The 25,322-nt window shown below is 42.1% G+C and overlaps 1 protein-coding gene across 1 annotated transcript in view; it reads right to left on the bottom strand.

The window, feature by feature from the left end:
- The window catches only part of PHLPP1 (PH domain and leucine rich repeat protein phosphatase 1), a 212,597-nt gene extending 187,509 nt beyond the window's left edge, over positions 1-25,088 (bottom strand). Inside the window, exon 1 of the mRNA XM_019463835.2 lies at positions 23,439-25,088. Coding sequence (XP_019319380.2) covers positions 23,439-24,981 — 1,543 coding nt within the window. The 5' untranslated portion in view covers positions 24,982-25,088. The remainder of the gene's footprint in view (positions 1-23,438) is intronic.
- Between the last annotated feature and the right edge of the window lie 234 nt (positions 25,089-25,322).

Here is a 25,322-nt window from a genome sequence, read left to right as displayed (position 1 = left end):
CTGACCCAGCTCACTTAAAATGAGCACAGTATTTCAGCTTCAAATCTTCAACATAGATCAGATCCTCTAAACTGTAAAGACTCATAATTTCCCTTTTATCTTTATGTAGAAAAGAAACCTTAGCTAACATTTACCAACTTTTTTTTAATACAGTAACTAAAAAGGGCAACAGTAACATTAAGAAATTTTCTTTTAATCAGAATTCCTCACAGCTTTGGTCCAGTGATGATCATCATTTCAATGTTGAAGTTGCTTCTAAAAATGTAAATAAAGCCTCTTGTTAGTACAGAGGGCTAGCATTGCCGTTGTTGCTACTATTAAAATCATCCAAACAAAACCCTCTACGTCCCCGTAATGCTCCACGTGCGGATACCAGATGTTTTCAATAGGAGTTTATCATTTCTCCCACAAATGCCACTGAAGGTCTTTAAAACGGAAACTCCTTACTTTGAACAGGACCATTTGTTCTTTCCAGGTCACAATTAAAAATGTGCAAAATGAGCCAGATTTCTCAGAGACATCTCAGTTTATTGATAGTTTAGGGTCACCCAAACTACCTCCTCTAACGTTATCACCAAGAAAAATGAATTTCGACTGTGCTAGAACATGCTACCAGTAACACGTATTTATTTTTTTTGTTTTGGGGGTTTTGTTTTCTACTCATGATAATTAAATATTCTCTTGGGGTCAAAGTGTACAGAACCTGACCTCACCCACACTCTTTTAAAAGGGCTGTCAATAAGCAAGGAAAAGTTCAGACAGGCTTAACATCCCCCCCCCCCCAAAAAAAAACCCTCTCAGTTATAATTTTTTAAGTTTGCATTGTTACAACACAAATAAGATTAAACTCTAAAATATAAAAGCATTATTTTTTTCCTCTTTATTTTTTTAAGTTTATTTATTTATTTTGAGAGAGAGAGCTGGGAAGGCAGAGAGTGAGCGAGAACAAGAGAGAGAATCCCAAGCAAGGTCCATGATGTCAGTGCAGAACCCAATACAGGGCTCAAACCCACAAACCCTGAGATCACGACCTGAGCTGAAACCAAGAGTCAGAATCTTAACCGACTGAGCCACCCAGGCACCCCTCTTTCTTTCTTAAGTAAGCCTTATGCCCAACGGGGCTTGAACTCACAGCTCCAAGATCAAGAGTCACATGCTCTACTGACTGAGCCAGCCAAAAGTATTTTTCAACTATTGTTTTTGGTAATATCCAAATGCCAGCTATAAAAACATTGTCAAATTATACCAGGTACATTTCCTAAACTACCTTCAACTTCCTAAACTACCTTCACAGACAAACTACAGCTCTGTCCGTGCTGTACTCCTTAACTTCTCCACACTTGCTCCCTGCCCGTGTTAAGACTGGACAAAAACCAAAGGAGGAATTAAACTCCAAATTCTTAAGGCAAAATAGGAAAGCGGAACTAGCGTGTTCTCCAAACACAAAGAAATTGAAATCTCTTGCTAAAAAATCTATCACCGATTTCATGTTATTAATGAGATAAATATTTGTACATCTGTCGAAGTTATTTCTAATATTGTACAGTGTGGGACACTGCACACACCATAATTACAGTCACGCTTGATAATACATGCCCATGGAAGAAACAGAGGATACTAATAACATCAATGAAATGTGAAACACGGACGTGCATTGCTAGATTCTTTTCCCTTCCTGTGTTTTCTCTATGGGGTAGTTTTGGGTTTCTTTCCTCTGTCACGCATTCAATAAGAATTCATTGAGCACCTACTATGTGCCAAGCATTCTGTTCGATTCTAAAACTGTAAACAGCAGTTTTCACAGGGGCATGAGAATAGATTCAGACAATGCACTGAACAAGTCTTATGATGGATACACAAAGCACAATGGGAACATCAGCTGGCACTCTGACCATTATCTGAACAAACATCAATTGTTAGACAGTAAAATAGCCCAAACACCAGCTGAACAGTAAAACGTGTAGCAAAAAAATCAGAAGTAAACCACCATGTGTAGAATTTAATACCACACAGATGAAAGCAATGCCCGTTTCTCTAAGTTGGGGTTCACAAACCCACCAATCCACTGGGGCCAGGCAGGAAACCATGAGTGGAGCACATGGGTTATGGTGGAAAGGACAGCACTCTCTGAAGTGAGCTGCCACCACTCATCTGCTATACCCGTGGACATTGCCATAGACGCCTAGTATGCCCGCATCTCCGGACTAAAAAAGAAGAAAAGAAGAAGAGGGGAGGGGAGGGGAGGGGAGGGGAGGGGAGGGGAGGGGAGGGGAGGGGAGGGGAGGGGAGAGGGGGAGCGGGAGGGGGAGGAGGAGGAGGAGGAGGAGGAGGAGGAGGAGGAGGAGGAGGAGGAGGAGGAGGAGGAGGAGAGGAAGAAGAAATCTTGATATTTATGTGAAACTTTATAGTATTTAGCTGGTGGCAATTAATTTAAAAATATTTCAAACAGCAGCCACCAAACAAAACAGCTCTGTGAGCCACATATGGCTCAACAGGCACTAGTTTAGCACCTTTTTTCTAAGTCCTCCAAAAGACCCCACTTCACTCTCTTAATCAAGCTAAAGTTAAGCAAAACTCAAAAGGAGAAAAAAAAAATCAAAAGTATATACCCAAACTTTAAATATACTCCTGTTAATGCCACAGAGATGTAGTCACAAAAATCTAAACTGCAGGAAACTCTAGAGGACAAATAACCCGGTTTTTTCCACAATTAAATTGTAAGAGGAAGAGAGTGAAAGGGGGAGGCTTAAGGGGGGAAGAAATTTAAAGTTAAAGAAATGTAAAAAACATAAAAACCAATCACAACGTATTGACCACATTTCAATCATAATTCAAACTAAAAATTTAAGACAGTTGGAAATTTGAGCACTGGGTATTTGTTGAAAGATAGGAATATTAATTTTTTAACAAAATTAGTGCCATGGTTGTTTTTAAAACAGAGTGCTTATACTTTAGAGATACTTACAGATGAAATGAGAAGATGCCTAGAATCTGCTTCAAAACAATCAAGGCAGAAGGAAGAGACTCCAGATAAAACAAGTAGGTAATTGCTAATGCTGGGCAAAAAGTACACAAAAGTTCATCACACTATCTTGCCTACTTTTTAAAATGTTTTTGAAATTTCCCTAACAACAAAAACCCTCAATTAAAAACCTGTTTTTACCTGTTTTCTGTTTTACTATCACTTGATCTCATCAAAAGTGGGAAAATAATGCAAAAGATAAAGATGACCAAGAGAAAAAAAAATGGGAGAAAGTAATAGTTTCACTAACACCTATAAAGAAACTCATGAGCCTGCCCTTAATTGAAAATTTGACTTTGTGCACAAATGACCCCAGGACCTTTCTTCTCATTTATGGATAAAAAGTGTACCAAAAAAAAAAAAAAAAAAAAAAAAAAAAAAAAATCCTAAACAGGTAAAATCTCACTGAATGTCTTCCTGAAAGCACATAAATTTCTCAGTGCAGAGTCAGTATAGCAGGGCAAGGAAGTGAGTGGCCACAGGGAAAGCTAGAAAGCACATGTAGGGAGGGTACACAGGAAAGCTGACAAACTGGCCGTTCTTGGTGTATCCTGATAGAAGACTTAAATATAGAAAAGACAGAGTCACTTTTATCCTCCCTTTATCCTTCCTACTGATAAGACAAAGGAAAGTTACAAAATGATAGTTATCATTTGACACCTATCCTAGAAGGAGAGCTAAATAACTTTTGAGAACCCAATGGAATGGTTTCCTATTATTCTTAAAATCAATTCCAAAACACTAACTATGGTCTAAAAGGCCTTTGCAGCCAGATATGCATATCTACATATTTTGTATTTAAGTGGGAAGAAAAAACTATGATGACCAAAGCACTCAACTTACCAAAAGTTGACCCCAGACCACATGCACCCATGATCCGGCCTATTCTCCAGCCTTGCCTATTGATACTCTCAATCCCACTCACTATACCAGACTCACAGCGGTCCTTCCTCAAGGCCCTTAAATATGCTGGGCTCTCCACCTCATGGCCTTCACATACACTGTTTCCCCATCTGGAACACTCTTCACCGTACCCTATACCCCAAACCCTCAAACCACTATTCATCCTTCAGGTCTCAGCTTAAACCTGAGCGAACCAGGATTCACTGCAAACAACAACAACAACAAAAACTATATTTTTCCTTAATGGCAAATACCACAGTTATTTATATAGGTATGTGTTTGACAAGTCTCCTCCTTGCTATGAAGTCACAAGAGCAAGGATCATGTCCATCTTGTTAAAGACAGGCATGTAGTGGGCACAAGTTTCAAGAATTATTTGCAAGGAGGAAAGGAGGGAGCCTTCTCCCTGTGCTGTCTTACTATGCTCTGTTTTATGATCATCTGTGTCCTTGTGCAATCTGGCTGAAGTTTCTAAAAAGGCAGAGGATCTGTCCAATTCATTTTTCCCCCAGCCTTCAAAGTACTTCATGCCTTGGGAAGCAAGCACTTTGCAACGGTTTGAATTGACTGAGAGAAAAAAAAAAAAGTATCCCATAAAAAGTTTCTATTACAATGATCAGTGAATTCTGAACATAAATATACAACTGCCAACCCCCAAAATAGAAAATTCCCAAGCAAATAAAAAAACAACAAAAAAACCCATAAAAACAACTCTGCTGCCATTTCCACCAGGTTCTCCAAATCAAAAGCAATGGTTCTTCTTTCTCCCAATATTACTGCTGTTTGGTAATTCACCGTGTTTGATATGAAGAGTTAACAATTATGATTCTCTCTCAAGAGTTTCTATTCTATTCTCAGGACATTTTTATTTTTTTATTAATTTTTTTAATGTTTATGACTTTTTAAAGAGAGACAGAGCATGAGGGCGGGGGTGGGCAGAAAGAGGAGGAGACACAGAATCCCAAACAGGGTCCAGGCTCTGAGCTGTCAGCACAGAGCCTGATGCGGGATTCGAACTCATGAACCACGAAATCATGACCTGAGCCAAAGTTGTACACTTAACCGACTGAGCCACCCAGGCACCCCAACATCTTTATTAAAAAGTTATAGAAACCAACTTTGCAACTGGAATATAAAAATAACCAGATGACCTAGAGATTAAAGTAAATATCTGGGAATTATATTCTTAAGAACAACCGAACTGTTGGTTAACCACAATTTGAAATCTCAGCATCTAGCTCAAGACTGAACACAAAAAAGCAAGCAAAAATTATGCTTGCTACAATTAACAAGAAGAAAAATGATAGTTTTGATATGGTTTCTTAACAATATTTATTACTTAACAATAATTGTCCCCTATACAATCTGGTTTATACCTATCCAGTCTTATCATTTATCATGTCTTCATGCTCACTTTATGTTCAGATTCAAGCCACAAGTCACTTTGACAATCTAGGAATGGAAAATGTGTCTTCCGAACCAGCTCTCATCTCTGCAAGTATAATCTTATAGGTGACGAGGAAGGAAAAAAAAAAAAACCTATCTCAGAAGTTTTATTACACCACGAGTGACTTTATGAGCAGAATGGAAATGGGGACATAACAGAAGATACAATCCCCGCTTTGTCATTTAGTACTTCCAACTTTTCTGAAGGTTTCTGACCATTATATCTATACACTTACCCTCTCTCCCACAACACACACACACGCACACACACACGCACACACACACACACACACACACACACACACACACACACACACTCTCTCTCTCTCTCTTACAGATTGGGAGCAGGGGGAACCAAAACTGTGCAAAACAAACAAACCTGCCCGATACAAGCACTATCAAACTTGCAAAGCCAAGTTTGGTGATCATTTCCTGCACCTCTGGTTCACTAACACCCTCCCAACCCAGCCCAGTATAGTAAGGTGCATATTACAAGAAATACCAAGACTTGACTTTTTCCCCTACCTGCCAATTCATTAAGAACACTAAGGCCCAGCTTCCTGAACTCTCACTTAAATGAATCTTTATTCTTTACCCAGACTCAAAGAAATAGATGGCCCTCTACCACCCACAGCTAACTCTTCCATCGGTGTTCATGATATCACCCCTTTTATTTCCTTCAGGACTTTCCTTTATTTTTCCCTCTCCAACTCATGCATCATCCTTAGCCTTCCCCGGTCTCTTTCCCTTTAGGATAGAAACTATGTTCAAGCCTCTTCCTTCGGAACCACTTCCCTTCTTTCTGCTGAGGCTTAACTTACATCGAGTAAAGCACGCAAACCATAATGGTACATTCAAACACCAGGAACTAAAACTCAGAAAACTACAAAGAACTTACCAACAGCAGATGGCTCAAGCCCCTGCCCATCAATATCCCCCTGAAAGGAAACAACTATTTATTATCACTTAGCACCAAAAATTCGTTTTGCCTGTTAAGTGACCCTCATATAAATACAGTCATACAGTAGGTGTCTTTTATATCTGAAGTCTTTGAGTCAACATAGTCCACTCCCAGGTTTTAACAGAGGCACTCCTCAGTTGCTTCCTCAGCCCTCTCCTCACCCCATCCACTGCCAAGCACTAGCACTCAATCCAAACACGTCAATGAATGCCTACAACAGATGCTCCCTGAGCTCTCTCCAGACATACCTGAATGTCCTCAGGCACCTTAAGTTTAACACATCCAGATCTAATCAATCCACCAACTCCCCCCTCCCCCAAGCCAATTCCTGCTCCCGTGTTCTGCCTGTTGGGTGATGGGATTACAGTCAAACCAGAAACCTCCAAGTGATCCTGACACACAAACCCTGTCCGTCTTACGCACACTATATCCCTGACATGGGATACAGTGACCCACTTCCTGACGTGGAAGACATACTCAAATGAGTTCTGGAATGAATAATAAATCCTGTACTACTCCTTCTCCCCCAAAATATAATCATTCAATAAGACCCAAGAATTCTACATTCTAAGCAATTCCCATTCCGCAGTTCTTCGTCTGCACTGACCTAGTCCAGATCCTTCTCATCTAGCTCCCAGGGAGCCCCTTGGTTGCCCTACCAGGAATGCCCTATCCCATCAACTCCCATTGCTAGTCTACTCTTCCCAATATTCAAAATCCTCTCCACCCACCCAACTGCAGCAGACCAGGTTAGTTTCCTATTTGGTAACCACGCCGTGCAAACCTCAAAAGTGACGTATTCTGTATTGCAATCATTTCTTTCTCGCTGAACTCCTTGAGGCGACACCATTCTTCCTTTGGATCTCCAGCTGGTCACACAGTGCGTTAAAACGTTTATGAAAGGCCCAGCTAAGGCAGTATCCACGTTTCTAGTTGCTCCCTCTCCAATCCATCCTCCAGCTAGCTGCCAGTTAACGACCTAGAATACAAACCTAACTGTGTTACCCACACACACCCTTAAAGTGCTCAGTAGCTCCCACTGCTTATCAAGTCAAATCCTTGGCATGTGAGGCCGTTCATCATCTGGCCCCAACCTCCTTTTCAGTCTCCCCTCCTACCACTTTAACCTCATCACCAAACACTTCACTACTGGACCTACGCACAGGGTGCCCTTTCATTCATGCTTTAGTTCCTGACACACCCTTGTCGTGCAATGCTCATCCCCCATTCACAAAAGGAATCCTTCCCATGGAGCCTTCCAAAGCATTCCACTTCCAGGGAGAGCTGTTTACAGGGTTTCTGTGTTCCCTTGGCCATATGTAAATGTCTTCATTAAGGTATTTCAAGTGTTATTACAATTGTTAATGTAATTTACACACACACACCCCCATATAGGAAAGTCTTACATTCAAAAGGCGTTCATCCTGAGAGCTTCATAAATTTAATATAAACATTCTTTTTAGACCTGTTCACTTTTGCCCACAGCCACAGCCAGCACTAGCATTTATTTTGATTGAATGTGAAAAAAAAAGTCATAAGAAAACCAAGTAAATAAATACTGTTTATATCACCTTCCTGAAAATTACTGCACATACTGTAAGCAGCAGAAACCAAAGAAGTTCCACTGAACTCGGGGAGCTGGGTGGTGAGCCTGGTGCTTCAATCAGCTAAATGATGGCTTTAGTCACTTTCACATGTACTACCATTTCAAACTCATCCTCTGCAAAAATCAGTCCTCATCTGATAAATATTTGTAAATATTAACAGAAGACACACCTTCGTTCATTCTCACATCACCAACCCCTAACTCTAGCACGTGGTCCTTCAGCCTTACTGAACTAGTGATATGAACTACTGTCATGAATTGACACAATTCTCTCATCAAACTGCACACGCGACATCTTTGAGCTTCTTTCACGGAAACAGCCAATTAGCCACTGAGTCTGAGGATAACATCTTCGCACGACTCCTTTTCTCCCTCTGCTGCTCTCAGTATCTCTCTAAACCACACAAGCTCCCAATGATTTCCTTCCTGCAATACGAATCTCCCCCACTCCCAATTCATCCGATGCCGGCACTTTTTTTTTTTTTTTTTTCAGGGAGGGGAGTGGGGAGGAAGGGAGGTGAAGGGGAGGGAGAGGGAGCAGTGAGAAACAGAGAATCCCAAGCAGAGGCTCTCCGCTCAGCAGAGAGCCCGACACCGACACCGGGCTCGAACCCACGACCCTGGGATCACGACCTGAGCTGAAATCAAGAGTCAGACACTCAACCAACCGAGCCACCCAGGCGCCCCCAATGCTAGCACTTCTTCGAGGTCTGAGGTGGGGCCTAAGATTCTGCATTTTTAACACACTCCTGGGAGATGCTGATGATGCTAGCCCATAGGTCAGAGCTCGAGGAGCAAAGCTTCACTCAACGTGATCCTGGAATAAAGTACCTAGTAGGCAGTCCACAACACAGGCCAGATGACCATCAATCAGGAAAGTACAGATTTCCAGGCTAGGAAAGAAACTGGACTAGATGCCAGGGTCCCTTCCAATGCTCCAATTCTGTGCCCTCCCCCCTCAGATATCCATGCAGTTGTCACCCAGTTTAGGCCCGTGAAGCCTGGCAAAGCTATAGGTAGCAGGGATTTCTTCAATTATCACATTCACTAGATTCTGACTCAGTAACTATTCACAGACACCTCTGGTTAAGTCTACTCCAATATCACAAATGTTTCTACAAGTAAAAAGATACTGTACAAAGGGGTACGCATAGTTGTGCTTATGAGAGTACCTTAAAGACAAATGAACAACACTTTCCTTTATCCACCAGCATTATTTGAAGGTTGAGGCGACTGGCGTTAATCTGTCAGTTTCTTAGAACCAGGAAGGCTAGCGATCATTTTTGTTTTGTTGCTCAGTTGTGGGGAAGGGGTGGAGGTGGGAGACCTTACACATCTCTCCAAAAGCAGGAAGCAATGACAGGTCCCAATTCTCTATTAGAAGCTGCACACCAGTTTCAGGGTAGAAAACAAGCATTCTGACTGTACTAACTACAGGACAAACCCTACTTCTGGAAATGGACTTTTACGTGGTATCTTCAGAATGACACTATCCTCTGAAGTTCCAACATAATCTGTTTACAGAACTTTTGTCACCATGTATTAATAAGACAATACCAGTCAGACTGTGGTTAAAAACACTAAGTCCCTCTTACTGCTTTGGTTACAGAGCAAGGGATTTTGAGCACCTGCTTTATAATCACAAGGACCAGTAACTATTCTCCTTCTGATTACACTGATGGTAACGTAATGGTTCTGTTAATATCCCCCATAAAATCAGCTTGTCAGGTGTTGATATTACTCCAATGAGGTAACTGAAGTCTCTGTAAACCTGTGTCACAGAGGGCAAAAAGGTGCTAATGACAGTGGAAAATACACATTGGCAGGTGATTAACCTCGATGTTGATGAGTATGAATTAGTATTTTCATTTGAATTAGAAACATGACTTATTTTAGACAGGATCTGAATAACTTTTTTTTTTTTTTTAACCACGGTCTTCATCATAATTTAAAAACAAAACAGGTGCGCCTGGGTGGCTCTGTCGGTTAAGCGTCCGACTTCAGCTCAGGTCATGATCTTGCGGTCTGTGAGCTGGAACCCCACGTCAGGCTCTGTGCTGACAGCTCAGAGGCTGGAGCCTGCTTCGGATTCTGTGTGTGTCTCTCCCTCTGCCTCCCCTGCTCACGCTGTGTCTCTCTCTGTCTCAAAAATAAATAAAACATTAAAAAAAATTTTTTTCAATAAAAATAAAAACAAAACCAAAAAGCAACTGAAGACCTTTTTTCCAGTGATGCCATTCACATTACTACACGAGACAATATTCCACAGAGACATTTATTTCCCTTCTATTTAAAACAAAATTTATAACAGGCCATTAGTAAAGATTTAACTTGCCATATGCATAGTACAAGCTTTCCAGCCATGGATTCAAGAGCTAATATGTCGCTTTTGCTTACATGAACACTTCAGAACTGTGTTTCCTCCTAGTCCACACAAGAAGTCTTTTAAAAAGTTCCTTCATCAGTGGAGACTGAGCACAGTGAAAAATAACATTCTCAGATAAGGACCAACTCATCATCGTCCAAATTTTACATTAATGCAGTCTACTATGTGTCACTAAAGTAAAAGAAAGTAACTGCTTCCGGGGGCACCTGGCTGGCTCAGTTGGTAGAACGTGCGATTCTTAATCTCAGGGTCGTGAGTTCAAGCCTCACGTTGGGTGTGGAACCTAGTTAAATAAATAAATAAGTAAATAAGTAAATAAATAAATAAATAAATAAATTTTAAAGAATAAAAATTAAAAAGAAAAAACCGACTCCAAAAGATAATCACATTTCCCATAATTCCAATAAATCTGAGGAAAGCAAAACCCTCACAGGCCTTAAAATAAGAAATAAGAGAATGTCTTTCAAATGTACTGCAGGACCCCTGCACCAGGCTTCAGGGCAACATCAAGTATGTGCACATTTGCATTTCCTTTTCAGAAAAGCAAAATTCATATTTGCTTAACCCAGAATTTATATCCTCACAAACTCTGATACCAAATGGAGCCCAAATAATTCAAGTGGATAAAAAGGCCCAGATGCCTAGATGGAAAGGTACTTAGTAAATCTTAGAGGATAAACTCAGTCTGACTGGACTTTGAACCAGTAATTTATGGCTGCTCCTCAAACAATCCAGGATCCCAGAATTAAGACAACAGCCTAGTCCTTCGGGTCCTTCAAGACTTGGCTCAAGGACCCGCTGGGGCCTCACACAGTGGAGTCAGGAGGCTTCCTCGTTCACTGCTACGACAGTCACCTGGGAACACTGCCTCCACCAGAACACTTTTCACCTTTGTGTGGAAATGTTGGCGGGCTTGCTGTTTCCAGAAACATCCTCTCAAGATGGAAAGCATGTCAAGGGATCCTAGAAAATTCAAATCAGTCATCTTTGATTCCAAAGCACTTCTGACCTGGTAGATAATTACTGGATGGGTGGACGGACGGATGGACGGGTGAAAAGTGTATGGTCTGCCACTGTCACTGAGCACCAGCGTCCCCCATCTTCCTTAATGGGCCCTAATTAAGTCTAATTAACGTTTGTGGCAGTTCACCGTTGCTAAAAATAATAGAACCACACTATATTTGTGTAGCTTATCACAGTTTACAAAGCACCTCCACATGTATCACCAAATCTGAACCTCACAAAGTTCTCTGAGACTGAGTTATTTTATCACTTTTCTCCTCCTCTTTCTCTAATGAGGCTTGAGGAGGTTAAGGGGCTTGTTACAGGCTTCCCATCAAGTAAAGAAGCCCACAGCCAAACCCAGGTGGCTAGTCCCCAGTCAGCACTCCTCCCACCCAAGACTAGGGCTCGGTTCCTAACAGCCGGTACCGCTGTGCCAGGCACTTCCACAGATTTCAGTTGATCTGCTCAACAGCCTCATGGGACACTAAGGTATTGCCTCTTTCAACAGAGAAGGAAAGAAGCCAATGGAGCCCTAGGGGCAGCAGCAGATGCAGAACCCAAGTCCAGCCTTAACTATTTCAAAATCCGTGTTTCCTGAACAATGATATGCTCAAGCTGGCCCCAGAAGGTTATCAGGGACAAGTTCTCCACATTCGGCAAAACAAGGTGGGTACTAAGGAGTTGATTCCGGGGTCAGATGCCTGGACTTGAATATTGCCTGTGCTTTACTCACTGTACAAATCCAGACAAGTTACTAAACAGCTCTGTGACTCAGTTCCTCTATCTGTAATACTGAAGTAATAACACGGTCTACCTCGTAGGGTTGTTATGACAATTAAATTAGCTAATATATACAAAGGACTTAAAACACTGCCTAGTATGTAGTAAGGATATAAACGTTTCCTAAATAACAAAATATTATTCAATTTTGTGAACATTATATATAGTAGGATACAATTATGCTGAGGAAGTTTAATTCTTTGCACTTGTTTCTTCAAATTAAAAAAAAATGCCATCTGGTTTGTCATTGTGGAAGAAATGTTACTTGTAAACACCTAAATAAGTTTGGCAACGGCATCATTATTTCATTTAGTATTTTAGGGCAATGGGTCTGGAGATTTTCTCCTTAAATATTCATGGGTTCAAGTCCGGAATCCACTCCAGCTAAGACAACTTTGAACTTGGGTAATACAGCTAAAAGCCTACAGAGAAGAATCTCAGCTCTCCAACAAAGACGGTCTGATAAGGCCACGAAATGCAACGGTAGTACAATTTTTGTCTTGTGGTCCCATGACTAAGAACTGGTCACTAGAGCATGAGAGCCTGCTCAGGTGGTAGATGTTCCAACTTGACTTGTCTAGGTTTGACATTTAGGACCCACTAAAACTATCTCATCTTTCCGGGGACTTCATTTACCTATAGCACTAACGTGCCAGGACTGCCATTAGGACACTGGTCCCGTTACACCATTTTCAGCTCAGAGTTATTTGACATTATGTCCTTGTCATCTCAATTCATGGCCACCTACAGAAACCCCTTCTCAGTCCAACTCAGGAAAACCTCAAAGCACCACTGGCAGAGCTGTTACTGATTTTGATAAACATGCTAGTCTTCCTTTTTCTATATTCAAAAGATAAATCCTATGTGCTCCACAGTGACCTTCAGAGTAGTCCCCAGAAATTCTTCAGAAGGAAAAAAAAAAGGAATCTCTTCAGCATAAATAAGCACCTGAATGCTCCCTAATGCAATGTGTATATTGCAATATATATAATGTATATTATACAAATACTTACACATACATTTGTAGACACACATATATACAGGTGTATCTATACATGTGTCTATACATCAGCATTTTTTTTTTATTAAATTTTTTTTTCAATGTTTTTTATTTATTTTTGGGACAGAGAGAGACAGAGCATGAACGGGGGAGGGGCAGAGAGAGAGGGAGACACAGAATCGGAAACAGGCTCCAGGCTCCAGGCTCCGAGCCATCAGCCCAGAGCCTGACGCGGGGCTCAAACTCACGGACCGCGAGATCGTGACCTGGCCGAAGTCGGACGCTTAACCGACTGCGCCACCCAGGCGCCCCTACATCAGCATTTTATATTCCAGCTGACCCCACTCCCATCCCAGCTACTTCAGGATGACAAAGTATCCACAGGAAAAGAGAATCCTGACAGATCCATATTCCAGAAGCACATGAGTCCTGGAAGTAATGGTCACAATCTGCTACTGGGAAATTAGGGAGTAAAAAAGAAATGTAGTGGAAATCAGATAAGCATCCTTCTCTTTCTCCCTATTTTCTTCAACAAATTCAAAATAGCTTCTAAACCTAAACTGTCCTATATCATAGATTCTAATCTCAGTTAAAAGACAAACTGAGGAAAAGTGGCATTTAAATCAGTGAAGAAATAACTCAACTATTCAATAAAAAGTATTGACACAATTTCTTCCCTACTTCCTATCTTTCTTAAACCGATTAAAATTTTCAGCAGAGAAAATAGAACTGTAAGATACCACAGGAAAACACAGGAAATTTCATTTTTTAATCCTAGGATAGGGAGTCTTTTTAAGCATGACACAGAACCCTGAATATCTAGAGGAAAAGACTGACATAAAAGTGTAACGGATAAAGAAAATATTAGTGACTTACAAAATAAAGCTAGTTTCCCTAAATATACCCCCCAAAACCAATCTATAGACCAGTAGGAAAAAGGCAAATATCAAATAAAAAGTGAGCAAAGGGATATAAATAAGCCACTCACAACATAAATAAGTTACAATTAAGATGTGAAAAAAATGATCCACGTAATTAAGAATGGCAAATTTTTTCAAATCAAGATTTTTTTTCTCCCAAGTGTATTTACCCCACCCACCTACCCCTCCCTCCCGTCGGTAAATATGACTACCACCTCCCATGAACATCCTGCCTCAGCATTCAATGCAGAACGCATGTGTGGGGCATGGATAAGAGAATGAGTGTCCTTCAATTACAGAATTTACTTCCTCCCATAAGGAGAGATCGTTATTACATAAAACTGCATGTCAGCTGCCCCCGGCCATACCACCTCTCCAAGAGACCATCAAGAGAAATTTCTCCTCTGTTTCAGCATCTGGAGTACATATTCTACATGTCAGACGCAATGTATTTTCGCCCTTTTGTACTTCTGCACTTTAAAAAGTTCCCTTCCTCATATTAAAAATGAACAGTCATCTTTGAGGAATTAATTGACTCAGTAGATTAACTTCCCTATAAGGAAAGCTAAAACTTTTGCTTAAGGTAAATGCTTAAATTAAAATAGAGCCTAATATAGAAGGAAATCTTTCTCATACCCCTAAAAATATTCACAAACTGTCTTTTTGCTAACAGGAGCAGGAATTTCTTTCTCTGTTCTTCTCCCTCTCCCCCTCTTTTAGGGAGAGAAAGGAGATATTCAAAACAGGAGATTTCATGATAAAGACTTCCAAAACCAACAAACGACAAAAGCCCAAAGATTACTGAAGTCAGTTGTTTTGGTTTTTCTTTATATGAGACAAAAGTAGAACTGAGTGTGTGTACCTGAATAAGCTACGCTCTTTTCATTGTGAGAAGACATCTTTAGAAATTTTGTTGAAATAAAGAATATAACGAACACTGAATCTTTCCAATGAACATATTTAAATGAGAATTTTTCTTCAAAATCTCTTTTTAAAATTTTTCCCAAATATTTTTTAAAAGTCAATGATTTCTTTTTAGAGTTCCATTGTAACAATTTCAATTTCAAAGTACTAGACAAATCACCATCGCTTTTCTGATTTTCTAGTACTGGAAGTCCTCTCAGCCAACCGTCTGTCAACTTTAAAGTTCTATCATTAAATCCCCCAAAGGGTAACATTCTAATTTCCCTCTATGCAATTAAGATATCCAACAGCTCCATTAAAAGCCCCCCACCCTTATGTCTGTCCAAGTGATGGGCAGCCTCTCAAAAGCACTGATGACAATGAAATGAAACCAGAAACACCTTGAAGTCACAGAGAAGCCACCAAATGTGGTAAGTACACTCCATTTTTCTTCACTTTCATTTTGAATACTAAATATAAGGAGGATCCAAAGACCATAAATTCGTAAGCAGGCAGTACGGTGAGAAAAAGAACAATGGACAGATAATCCAAATCATGAGTGCTATTCCTAATTCTGAGAATGACTTACTTGATCAATGATCTTGGACCAGACACTTAACCTCTACGGACTTGCTTAGGATCTCTGTGGGATCCTAAAGTCTATCATCTAATCAAAATAACAACACAAAAATTCCATTTTCTTTAAGTGCTTTTTCTCCCGAGACTCTAGGCACAAGGAGACAGGCACACACCTCAGCAAAAATTAAAGCTAACGATCCGGTAAGTTTTGTACATCTGAATACCTCAAATACAGAGTTATCGTTACAGTAAACTTGATAAGCTGAATTATGATTGTTATTGCTTTATATGCCAACTTAAGAAAAAACCCTAGGGGTGCCTGAGTGGCTCAGTCACTTAAGCATCCAACTTCAGCTTAGGTCAGGAGCTCTCCATCTGTGGGTGCTGGGCGCTGACAGCTCGGAGCCTGGATGGAGCCTGCTTCGGAGTCTGTGTCTGCCTCTGCCCCTCCCCCACTCGTGCTCTGTCTCTGTCTGTCTGTCTCTCTCTCTCAAAAATAAAACATTAAAAAACAACAACAACTCTAACTTTTAAAAGGATGTATTTCTTTAAATCATCTCCAGCATGCTGAGGTCTAGGTTGGGAGGTAAGGCTGACGGGGAGAGAGAATGAACCAAACGTTACCTATGCTGTCATTTGTCCGAATCTATACCAAAAAGGTGGTCTCCTTTGGCTGTCAACCTCAGGCTATCTTGCATATATGAGGGCCAAGTCGATTCCTTTCTCCCTGACAAAATGCAGGAGATTTGACTCTTTTAAGCCCATGGGCAGGTCTTATAAAACAAAACAACTACAACTTTTAGCCTTCCTAATGGGACGAAAAGGTTCTCGAATGGAGCCCCAGTATGTTAAGAGTTGAGAAAGATCTTACGCTTACTCCACTGCAACCTCATCATCAGGAAAGCAATGCCCAGGATAGGTTAATAAAATGAATACCCAAAGTCAGACCAACTTTCAGACTAATTTCCTTAAACTATACACCTTCTTTTCTCAGAGTGTGAGATAAAACCATATAATTTTTTCCCAAAAGTTATTTTTGAAAAACAAACAAACCAGGATACTTTCACCCGACCCCAGGACACATCAGCCCAACTCAAGAACCATAATGTAGCACCCATTCAGGACGAAGACACCAGCATACAAGCTCTCAAGATATACGAATGGGAAAAAGACAGAACTCCTAAGGAATATATTTCTCATCATTGACAAAATAAAAAACCAAACTGGTTCTGTGCATAAAATTTCATTCTTTGGACTACGTGTCAGGAGTGAACGGACTGTAAAAATCAAAGTAATTCTTGAATAGCCAATGAAAACAAGTACAGATCATATTATCACTATATTCAAAAACATGCCTCATATTTGAAAAGAAAGCCCAAATATTCTAACATGTTGTTAACGGAGGGTATATGAAAAGATTCATTCTCTAATTTTTTAACAAATGTATGAGTCGGTAGGAATAGCAAAAAATACAAAACTCTTCCTGCTTGAAAAGAATGCAGGGGAAAAAAAAAACAAAGCTAAAAAGAAAAATCAACCAATTCAAATCATCTCAAACCTCAAAGTTCTAAAAGACTTTTCACTCCTTATTTAAATGGTCTAAAGCAAAATTATTTCAAATTGTGCTCAGTCTTCAACTGAATGCTTTCATATAACTGGAAATGACACTAATTTCATTTGGGAAAGTATATGCCAAAAGTTCTGAATTTTGGGGTCTTTTTTGCCAAAATACTGATATTTACAAACTTACAAAATGTGTACAACCTACAAATAGACTTTTCCACTCCTTTTCTAATAGCACCTCGAGTCTCCAAACTCAGAAGCTCCCGGACTTGTACCCGAACAAGATACTTTACCTTTAAACACATTTTACAATGTATTAAGGCAATCTCAAATGTAGAAATACAACAGGGAAACAACTGTTTCAGCAAGAACCTGGCTTTCTTGGAAGGTTATGCTTTGTTTCATTAAGCATACTGAAAGGTACACCAGGCGTATGTTACACACGAGGCATACAACAAAACCATTCTACCTCCAAATCAAAGTGTAATAACACTTCAGTAATCCCATAACTGTCATCATGCTGGATTCTAAAGTACGGTATCACTCAACCTAGAGGAGTTGCTATTTCATAGTTAGCCAAATATCCTAACGTTTCTTAATCCAAATATCACTAAAATCTATTCTTTCCAGATCTCTGAGCTTCAAATTTATCAAAAATTCCCAAAGCCTAGAGTTGAAGTCTCATACAAATCAAAACACAACCAGTCACCACAGACTTAGGTTGTAAATACCTAATATGTCTAAAGAATCCACATGGTCAAATTTTTTGTTTTAATTATACTATCTTTAGAAAACCAAAGGTAAGTATAAAAAAGGGTTTGCCCCAGAAGCACAGGGACAGGAGGCCAGATTCAAAGGCCCTCATTACCAGGGCTGCACCAGATGCCTGGGATTAAAGAGGTGGAGTGGGTTTTAGAAGGTGGGATTCTTTTTTTTTTTTTTTAAAGGCTTCATTTTCCCAGACATTTTGGTAACTTCCCTTTTTCAAAATGTCAGGCATCTTTTTTAAAGGAAAAAGCTTTTCTCCTGAGCGGCTTCAAGATCTCCTGACTTTCACAGTACAACAATTAAACCCGTCTCCTGTCCAGATAAACTGAATTGTGTTCAACCCTGGCACGTAACAAAATCATTAAATCTAAGATGCCTCATTTGACAGATGTCTCATTAAGTTCATCTCAAAGTTGAGGTAAGAGATGCCTTTGAAAAGAAGGGGGAAAAAAAAAACACCTGTTAACTCTAAGAAAACTTGGGAGAGAGAACTGCTCTCTTAAAATCCACACAGAGCTTCACTCACGTGAAAGAGGAGATATTAATAGTATGTGGCACATCTAAAATCTGCTGCCATGGGAGAAATGCCTCCGCGTGTATGTGTGTTTAACGCATCCCTGGGGACCCAAACGGGATGGAAGGCTGAAGAATCAGGGCATGCACCACCAGCTGCTTAACAAAATTCCACAAATTCAATTCAACAAATGTTTAAACTAAAATGCCAAGTATTACACCAGGCTTGGATCATAAAGAATGTCAATGACTGTTATGTTACCAATAAATCAAATGCAGGACTCTTGAAAAAAAAAAAAAAAAAAAAAAAAAGAGCAAGAAACCAAAACACTTTACACTTTAAAAAATAATGACCTTGAGGTAACCAATCATTTAAGGTGGTTGATTTAACAATCTTATAGCAACAAAAAGATACAACTTTTAACCCGGAAACCTTACAAACTAACTTACACACATCTCCTCTCCCTGCATTATTTCACCCAGCACAAAAGACACACATTTTAGAAGTTTCAGAAGCAACAATGAAATTCAGGGAGAAGAGCTTACTCTCTAGCTCTATATAATGTATGAATTATAAAAATAATCATAACAATAGCATAGTAACACCAAAAAAGCACTATCACTAAAGTACCAGTAATTCTATTCTAAAAAGACTTAAGCAAACCTTTTATGATGTATATTTTCAATACTTTACAAGTAAGGCTATATTTTAAAGGAACTGAATTGTCTGTCACACCTCCACCCTGAAAAGTTATCCACTTTTCAGATGAAGTGTTAATTTTCTAGACCCCATGAAGATTTACTGTTTAACAGATAAGGCATGGTCAGATAAAAAAATTAAGTCATTAAGTAAACTTCATTTCCTAGCAACTTAAATGCAAGTATCATTGTTTGCAACCAGAATATTGACAACACTTTAGTACTCTTTCTGTATTGCCTACTAATTTGCCAGTCTTGGTACTCTGGGTGTTTAAAGGCAGCATGATAAAAAAATAAGACCATCAATATTTCATAAGGAATACCACTTTGGACTAGAGGATAATATCACCTCATTACCAACAAAAATAGCATATTTTCTGAATGCTTCTAACCAACTGAAAAATTCAAGTGTAAATGAAATTCAGCATCGATTCATGGAAAGTGATATGAATTGCAAAACAGAATAGCCCAGCTCTCTATATACTCAGCTCTGCCAAGGACTGAAAAACCACAAGCAAGAGGCAAACCTCGCTGTGCATGTTTCTCTCTCTGAAAAGAGGATTGACATCGACTCCTCCCTAATAATGTTTTTGAAAGGACAAATAAGATAATTCATGTGAAAGCCCTTTAAAATTTGTGAAGATGATAAAACCCAACATATTAATAGATGTTCTCAAACCACAGTTACGAAGGAAAAGATAGCATACAGTTTATACCAAAAACAACAAATATAAAATGTAAATCTAAAACAACAAAATTAAAGTTAAACCCTTTGTTCTTAAAATTGAAAGGACTGTTCAAGCACACATTGGTGTCACATGTTCATAGCACGTTACTCAATACTGCTGTAATTATAGTAATAAGAGCCTGCTGGTCAATATTACAGCTTAATGCTGAACCACCCCTTCTCAGTTTCCATGCAGGAAACCATGTAAGGTTTGATCATTCCCAAAAGAGAAAAAGAGAAGAAATATGAGGGGTTAGGAGATTGTTCTCCTGAGCAATCCCAAAAGTCCCATAAAAACATCTTGTCCAAGATTTCACTAGGCACAGTGGGTGTGCTCTCCATTCTGCCAACACCCTTTCCCACTATTACAATTGGAACTGAAATAGCTAAACCACTAAATCTAAAAGGTGGCAGAACAGAGTCAAAAAAATATATAGTTTAACACTGCCCTTGGCCAATCACTCAGACTCCCTGGGGAGTCCAAAACACAAAGCTCATTAATGTTTTGAAGTCCATAACTTACGTCAAGCCACATAAATTTTTAAACTTTTTAACCTAAAATTACTCTCTTCCAAGGAAAATTTAAGATAGTTAACTTTAAGAGGAAATTAAATGTTAACATACTTAAAATACTTAAGACCAGTAACTTCATATACAGCCACTTAAATTTGGTCATATTTTAAATCAGCAGCTTAAAGAATGCTTGAAAGATACAATTTTCAAACTAAGTTTTCATTAACAACTCTGTAATTAGATAGCACCTTTCGTCCAACACCTTATACCTCATTAAAGACTTCCATTTTACTTTACCCAAATAAGTATTAAATATTCAAAGCAACTGTGAATGCCTTTCAAAGACTTTTAAGAATAACTTGAGTCAAGTTATAAATACTAAAATTCCATTGAAAGGTGACCTTCAAAAGAATGAAAGTTCTCTGTTGAACAAGAACTTCTCAAAAAAAAAAAAAAGTAGCTGACTAGATAACTAGATAGCAGATAATGAGTTCAATTTAAATACAGGAAAGTATTCAAAATGCTTCAAAGGCAACTTCCTAATCTATCCTTAACTCCAACTACACACCTAAACAAAAAGATACACAGCAAGAAATTTAAAAGTCATACCTAGAATTATAAAAACAAATGTGGCATGCGACACCTTTATCTAAAATAAACTTTAATTCTCTTTTTCCTAAGGATAAAAAATACTACCAAAATGTAACACGTTCTTGTTGGGTGTCCTACTACATTCATTCGACTGCCAGGGTAATTTCTAGGAATCTCCTCCAGCGAGACACAAACCCTCATTTGCCTGTGAAGTCCTGACGGTGTTCCCATAATAAGTAAGACCACCTTATAACAAGGCCCTTTTGTTCATCAATAACTAAACTTCCTTGCAAAAGTTCAAGTACCATCAGCGCAATTTAGTTCTGTGGCAAATGCATATCAACAGAGACATTTTATGTATTACCTTGGATTCAAAATAGGCTCAACTCTGTGTAAAAAACAAACAACCAGACACCTCTATAACAAGCATCTTGCTTTTGGGACACCTGTACACAGGCTTCATATTCAAGGACAGGTTGGATACCGCGTGTGACGCCCCATTTTATTAGCCATTCTGACAAGCACATGCACAGAAGTATATATGTATTTATGTTGTGTACACAGAAATGAAGCAAGAAACAACTGCTGCTTTTCATAAACAAAAAAGATCAAAATGCCCACACCAGAAATTTGACTTAACCAGAAAGAAAATTTGTCACTTCTAGATTGATAAGCTTAAAAAAAACAAAAACCACTGTAGATCAGTCACTTAGAATATTTTAGACACACTTGAAGAGGTAATTAAGGGAATCAAAGATTTAAATTTCATGACTAGGACACCCAAAACCTTTCCCATAGACATTTATCATGATCAACACAAGGACAAGAGACGCAGAGCTTTTTATGTATAAAATGTTCAGTACTGTTTATTCTACATATCCCCTCCTCTCTATATATTTCATTCCATGTAATTGGCTTGGTGATAAGGGCATTTATCATTCTCATGTTAGTATTCTCACTCCAAGTGTGATTACCAGTTAATGCTTTTGTAAAATAACAGTATTTTACAAAACACATGAGCTCCAGGAGATAAGGATGCACTTGTTGTTCCTACATTAAAAAAAAAAAAAAAAAAAAAAAAAAAAATCACTGATTTTCTAGGCCATAAACTTTTAAAGCCATGTCTTTCAGTTGAGATGTTATCTTCAGATACCACAAATGCTATAATATCATGATATGGTTTTCTTTAGAAGACAAAAATCCATCAGAAATCCACCTCAGTTATATTAAAACTTCAGTGAAACTTAAAAAGACACCTCACCGGAATGCTCCTGGTCTTGCATATTTCAGTGTGGGAGTAAAGATTTATTCATTGACTCAACTGCCACTAAGACACCAGTTGGACCAAAAAACATTAAATTAGAAAGAATGGCAACAGATTAATCAAGTTACAAATAGGATTACTTTTCCACCAGCACCTATACGCTAGAATTGTAAAGCTGGGGAAGAGTTAAGTCTTCTAATTTTATTACGCTAACTTTATTTTAAATAAAATTTCTCATCACTAAGAACATAATCGGAAAGGAAAATAAAGGAAACATGCAAAGATGCAAACAAATATGAACCTCAAATATAACACCCAGGATGTATAGCTCCCTAATTTGGTATCTGCCAAGTCTTTAATCAAAAGAGAAACATTAGTCACCCCTAGTAAGAATTAGATCTAACACGTCAGTCGTATCTCCAAAAGCTGGAAAAAAAATAAAGAGAAAAGTAAAAAAGTTTTAAGCTGGAACTGGAAAAAAAAAAAAAAAGGAAAGAAAAAGAATCAATGAATGAGGAAGATTTTAGATCACATCTCAAGATATGGTAACCACTTCAAGTATTATTGTGATCCCTGCGGCCAGTCACACAGTCATGGTCAGATCTAGCTAGAAAGGCTGTAAGTCAGAAATGAGAAAAAGAAATGACACATCACTTTTGATGGGAGAATCAAACTTGCAGGTGAAACCGAAATAAAGCAGAAAAAGCTCTGGGGAAAAAGTCTCACGAAGAGGGGTCCTATCTGCCAGCGAGGACTAAGTGGGCAAATAAGCATGACAGCATGACAGCTGAACCGGATGACGAGAAAGGAGCTCCTGGGAGTCATGCGAGAATGGCAAACGGGGACAACTGCACAAAGAGTGACCTAGAGCATTTCTGTTGCTCATGTCCCCCCGCCCCCCGCCCCCGTCGGTATTGTGTGCACGAGACCGTTTACCTGCAATCCCAAACCGCCTCCAACCCAACGTGCCCAGGAGGGGAGGCCTGAAGGAAGTGCCCTCCCTGTTAACATGAAGTCCTACCGCCGTTCTCAGAAGTACCTGCCACCTGTACTTCCTGGTGGCTGTGCCACCGTTTCCACATCGCTTCCCAACCTCTGAGCCCTCAAGACTGACGGCAAGTCTCGGGTCTTAAAACTGCTCGACATACTACTACACAGATGGTCCGTGAAAGCTGCAAAGAAGCAACAAAGACTCCCGAGGACCCGCGTTTACTCCTGGTTGGCACTCAACTCCTCGGGATCTGGAAGTGTTTACAGCCCGCACGTCAACATACAGGTGATTCCCTTACCTGCATAGAAGCGGATGAGGCAGCCAATCTCCGAGTCCATGCCTTCCTCCTGCACCCTCCACAACTCCCCAAATCCCAGTTGGAAGAGGTAGTCATTTTGAATCTGCAATGGCTTCTCGTCCGCCTCCAGGCGCCGGGTGGTCTCCCCGTGGAGCTGCACGTACAGGGTGGGCGGCGGAGGCGCTTTCTCCGGGGCCGCCCCGTTCCCACCCGGGGTCGACTGGGGGCGGCCGAGGGCGGAGGCTGCAGCCGCCTTTTCCTCCCTCGGCCGGTCCCGGGCGGCCCCTCCCGGGCCATCGGCCGCCCTCGGCGCTTTCGGCTGCAGCGGAGGCGGAGAGGCCGTCGGGGAAGGCGGCCGGCCGCCCGCTCCGGGCCGGGACGGCGCAGAGCGGCCGGGCAGGCGGGGCTGGCCCGGAGCCCCCGACGGGGCCGGATCAGCCTCGAGCTCCTCGGACGACGACGACGAGCCGCTGCCGCTGCTGTAGGGGTCCAGCCGGTCGGACACGCTCTCGGCGCTGGGGCTCAGGCTGAAGCTCTCCGTGTCGGAGGTCGGGCCCGCGGCTGCGCCGTCCAGGGACTGCGGGGCGCCCGGCTCCCCCGGGCTGGAGTCAGACGGCGCGGGGCTGGCGCGGGAGGAACGGCGTGCCCACCCGCCCGGGCCGCCCCGCAGCTGCAGGTCCGCGGGAGGCGCGCGCGGCGGGCCCCCGACGGCAGCCAGCCCGCTCCTCCCCGGCGGCGGCCCAAAGTCCCGGGGTTCGGCAGGCGCGAGCCGGGGGCCGACGTCGGGGAGCCGCTCCGCGCCGGCCGCGGGTCCGGGCCCCTTGCCTAGCACCTTCACCACGCCGCCGCCTTTGTGGCCCACCTGCAGCAGGCGGGCGGCCACCTCGCCGGCCGTGGTGTCCAGCGTGCAGAGCACCGGGCGCAGGTAGGTCGAGGCCAGGTGGCGGTCGAAGACATGCACGCAGCCCCGCTGGAGCTGGTGCCTCACCCAGTCCCGGTCCGACGGCTGCAGCTGCAGCATCTGCCGGTGCTTCAGGAGCAGCGTCTTCCTGTCCAGGCTCCGGGTGCACAGGGACGCCGAGGCCGAACAGGAGGCAGAGAGGCCGGCGGCGCCGGGGCAGTGCGAGGCGGCAGCGGCCGCCGCCGCCGCCGCCGCCGACGACGAGGAGGACGACGAGGCGGCGGCGGCCGCGGACAGATTCCTCTTCAGCCGCCCTCTCCTCAGCAGGAGGGAGTTGGCGCCGCTGCCGGCCCCGGGCACCGGGGCAGCCCCGCCGGCGGTGGGCTGGGGCGCGCCGCGCCGCCGCCGGCGACCCGTGCCTCCCGCCCGGCCCGGCGGTGGCCCCGGCTGCGCCTCGCCGGGGGCCTCTTCCCGCGCCCCGCCGGTCGGGGCTGCCGAGGTCTGCGCGGGCTCCGGGCTCCGGCCGCCCCCGGCCGCTGCCGCCAGAGCCGCCAAAGCCGCCGCCGCCGCGGGAGCCGGAGCTCGGTCCTCCCTGCTGGTCTCTGGGAGTCGCTGCGCCGTAGCCGCGGCGGCGGGCTCCATTGCAGTGGGGCTTCGCGCTTCCCCCCCAGCTCCGGAGGCAGCGGGAGGAGAGGGAGGCGATGAGGCGAAGGTGGGAGACGGCGGCGCGGGGAGAAGGGAGAAGCCAATGGCGTTCCGCGCGGCCGTTCCAGGGGATTATGTGGCAATTCGGAGCATTCCGTCGGTGTCTCGGTGTTCCATTCCGCGCGCCCGCCCGCCTAGCCGCCACCGCCCCCCCCACACACGCCCTCCCCGCCCGGGTCGCGGGCTCTGGAGCGCAGGCCCCGCCCGCTCCCCCCACTTTGCCGGGGCGAACCAGCCGCGTAGCTGGGCTCATTGAATATTAATCACGCGCCGGGAGC

Source organism: Panthera pardus, unplaced genomic scaffold (genome assembly GCF_024362965.1).
Source record: "Panthera pardus isolate Hobbes unplaced genomic scaffold, ASM2436296v1 HiC_scaffold_15, whole genome shotgun sequence".
Taxonomy (NCBI): Eukaryota; Metazoa; Chordata; class Mammalia; order Carnivora; family Felidae; genus Panthera; species Panthera pardus.
This window is presented reverse-complemented; position numbering and strand designations above follow the sequence as displayed.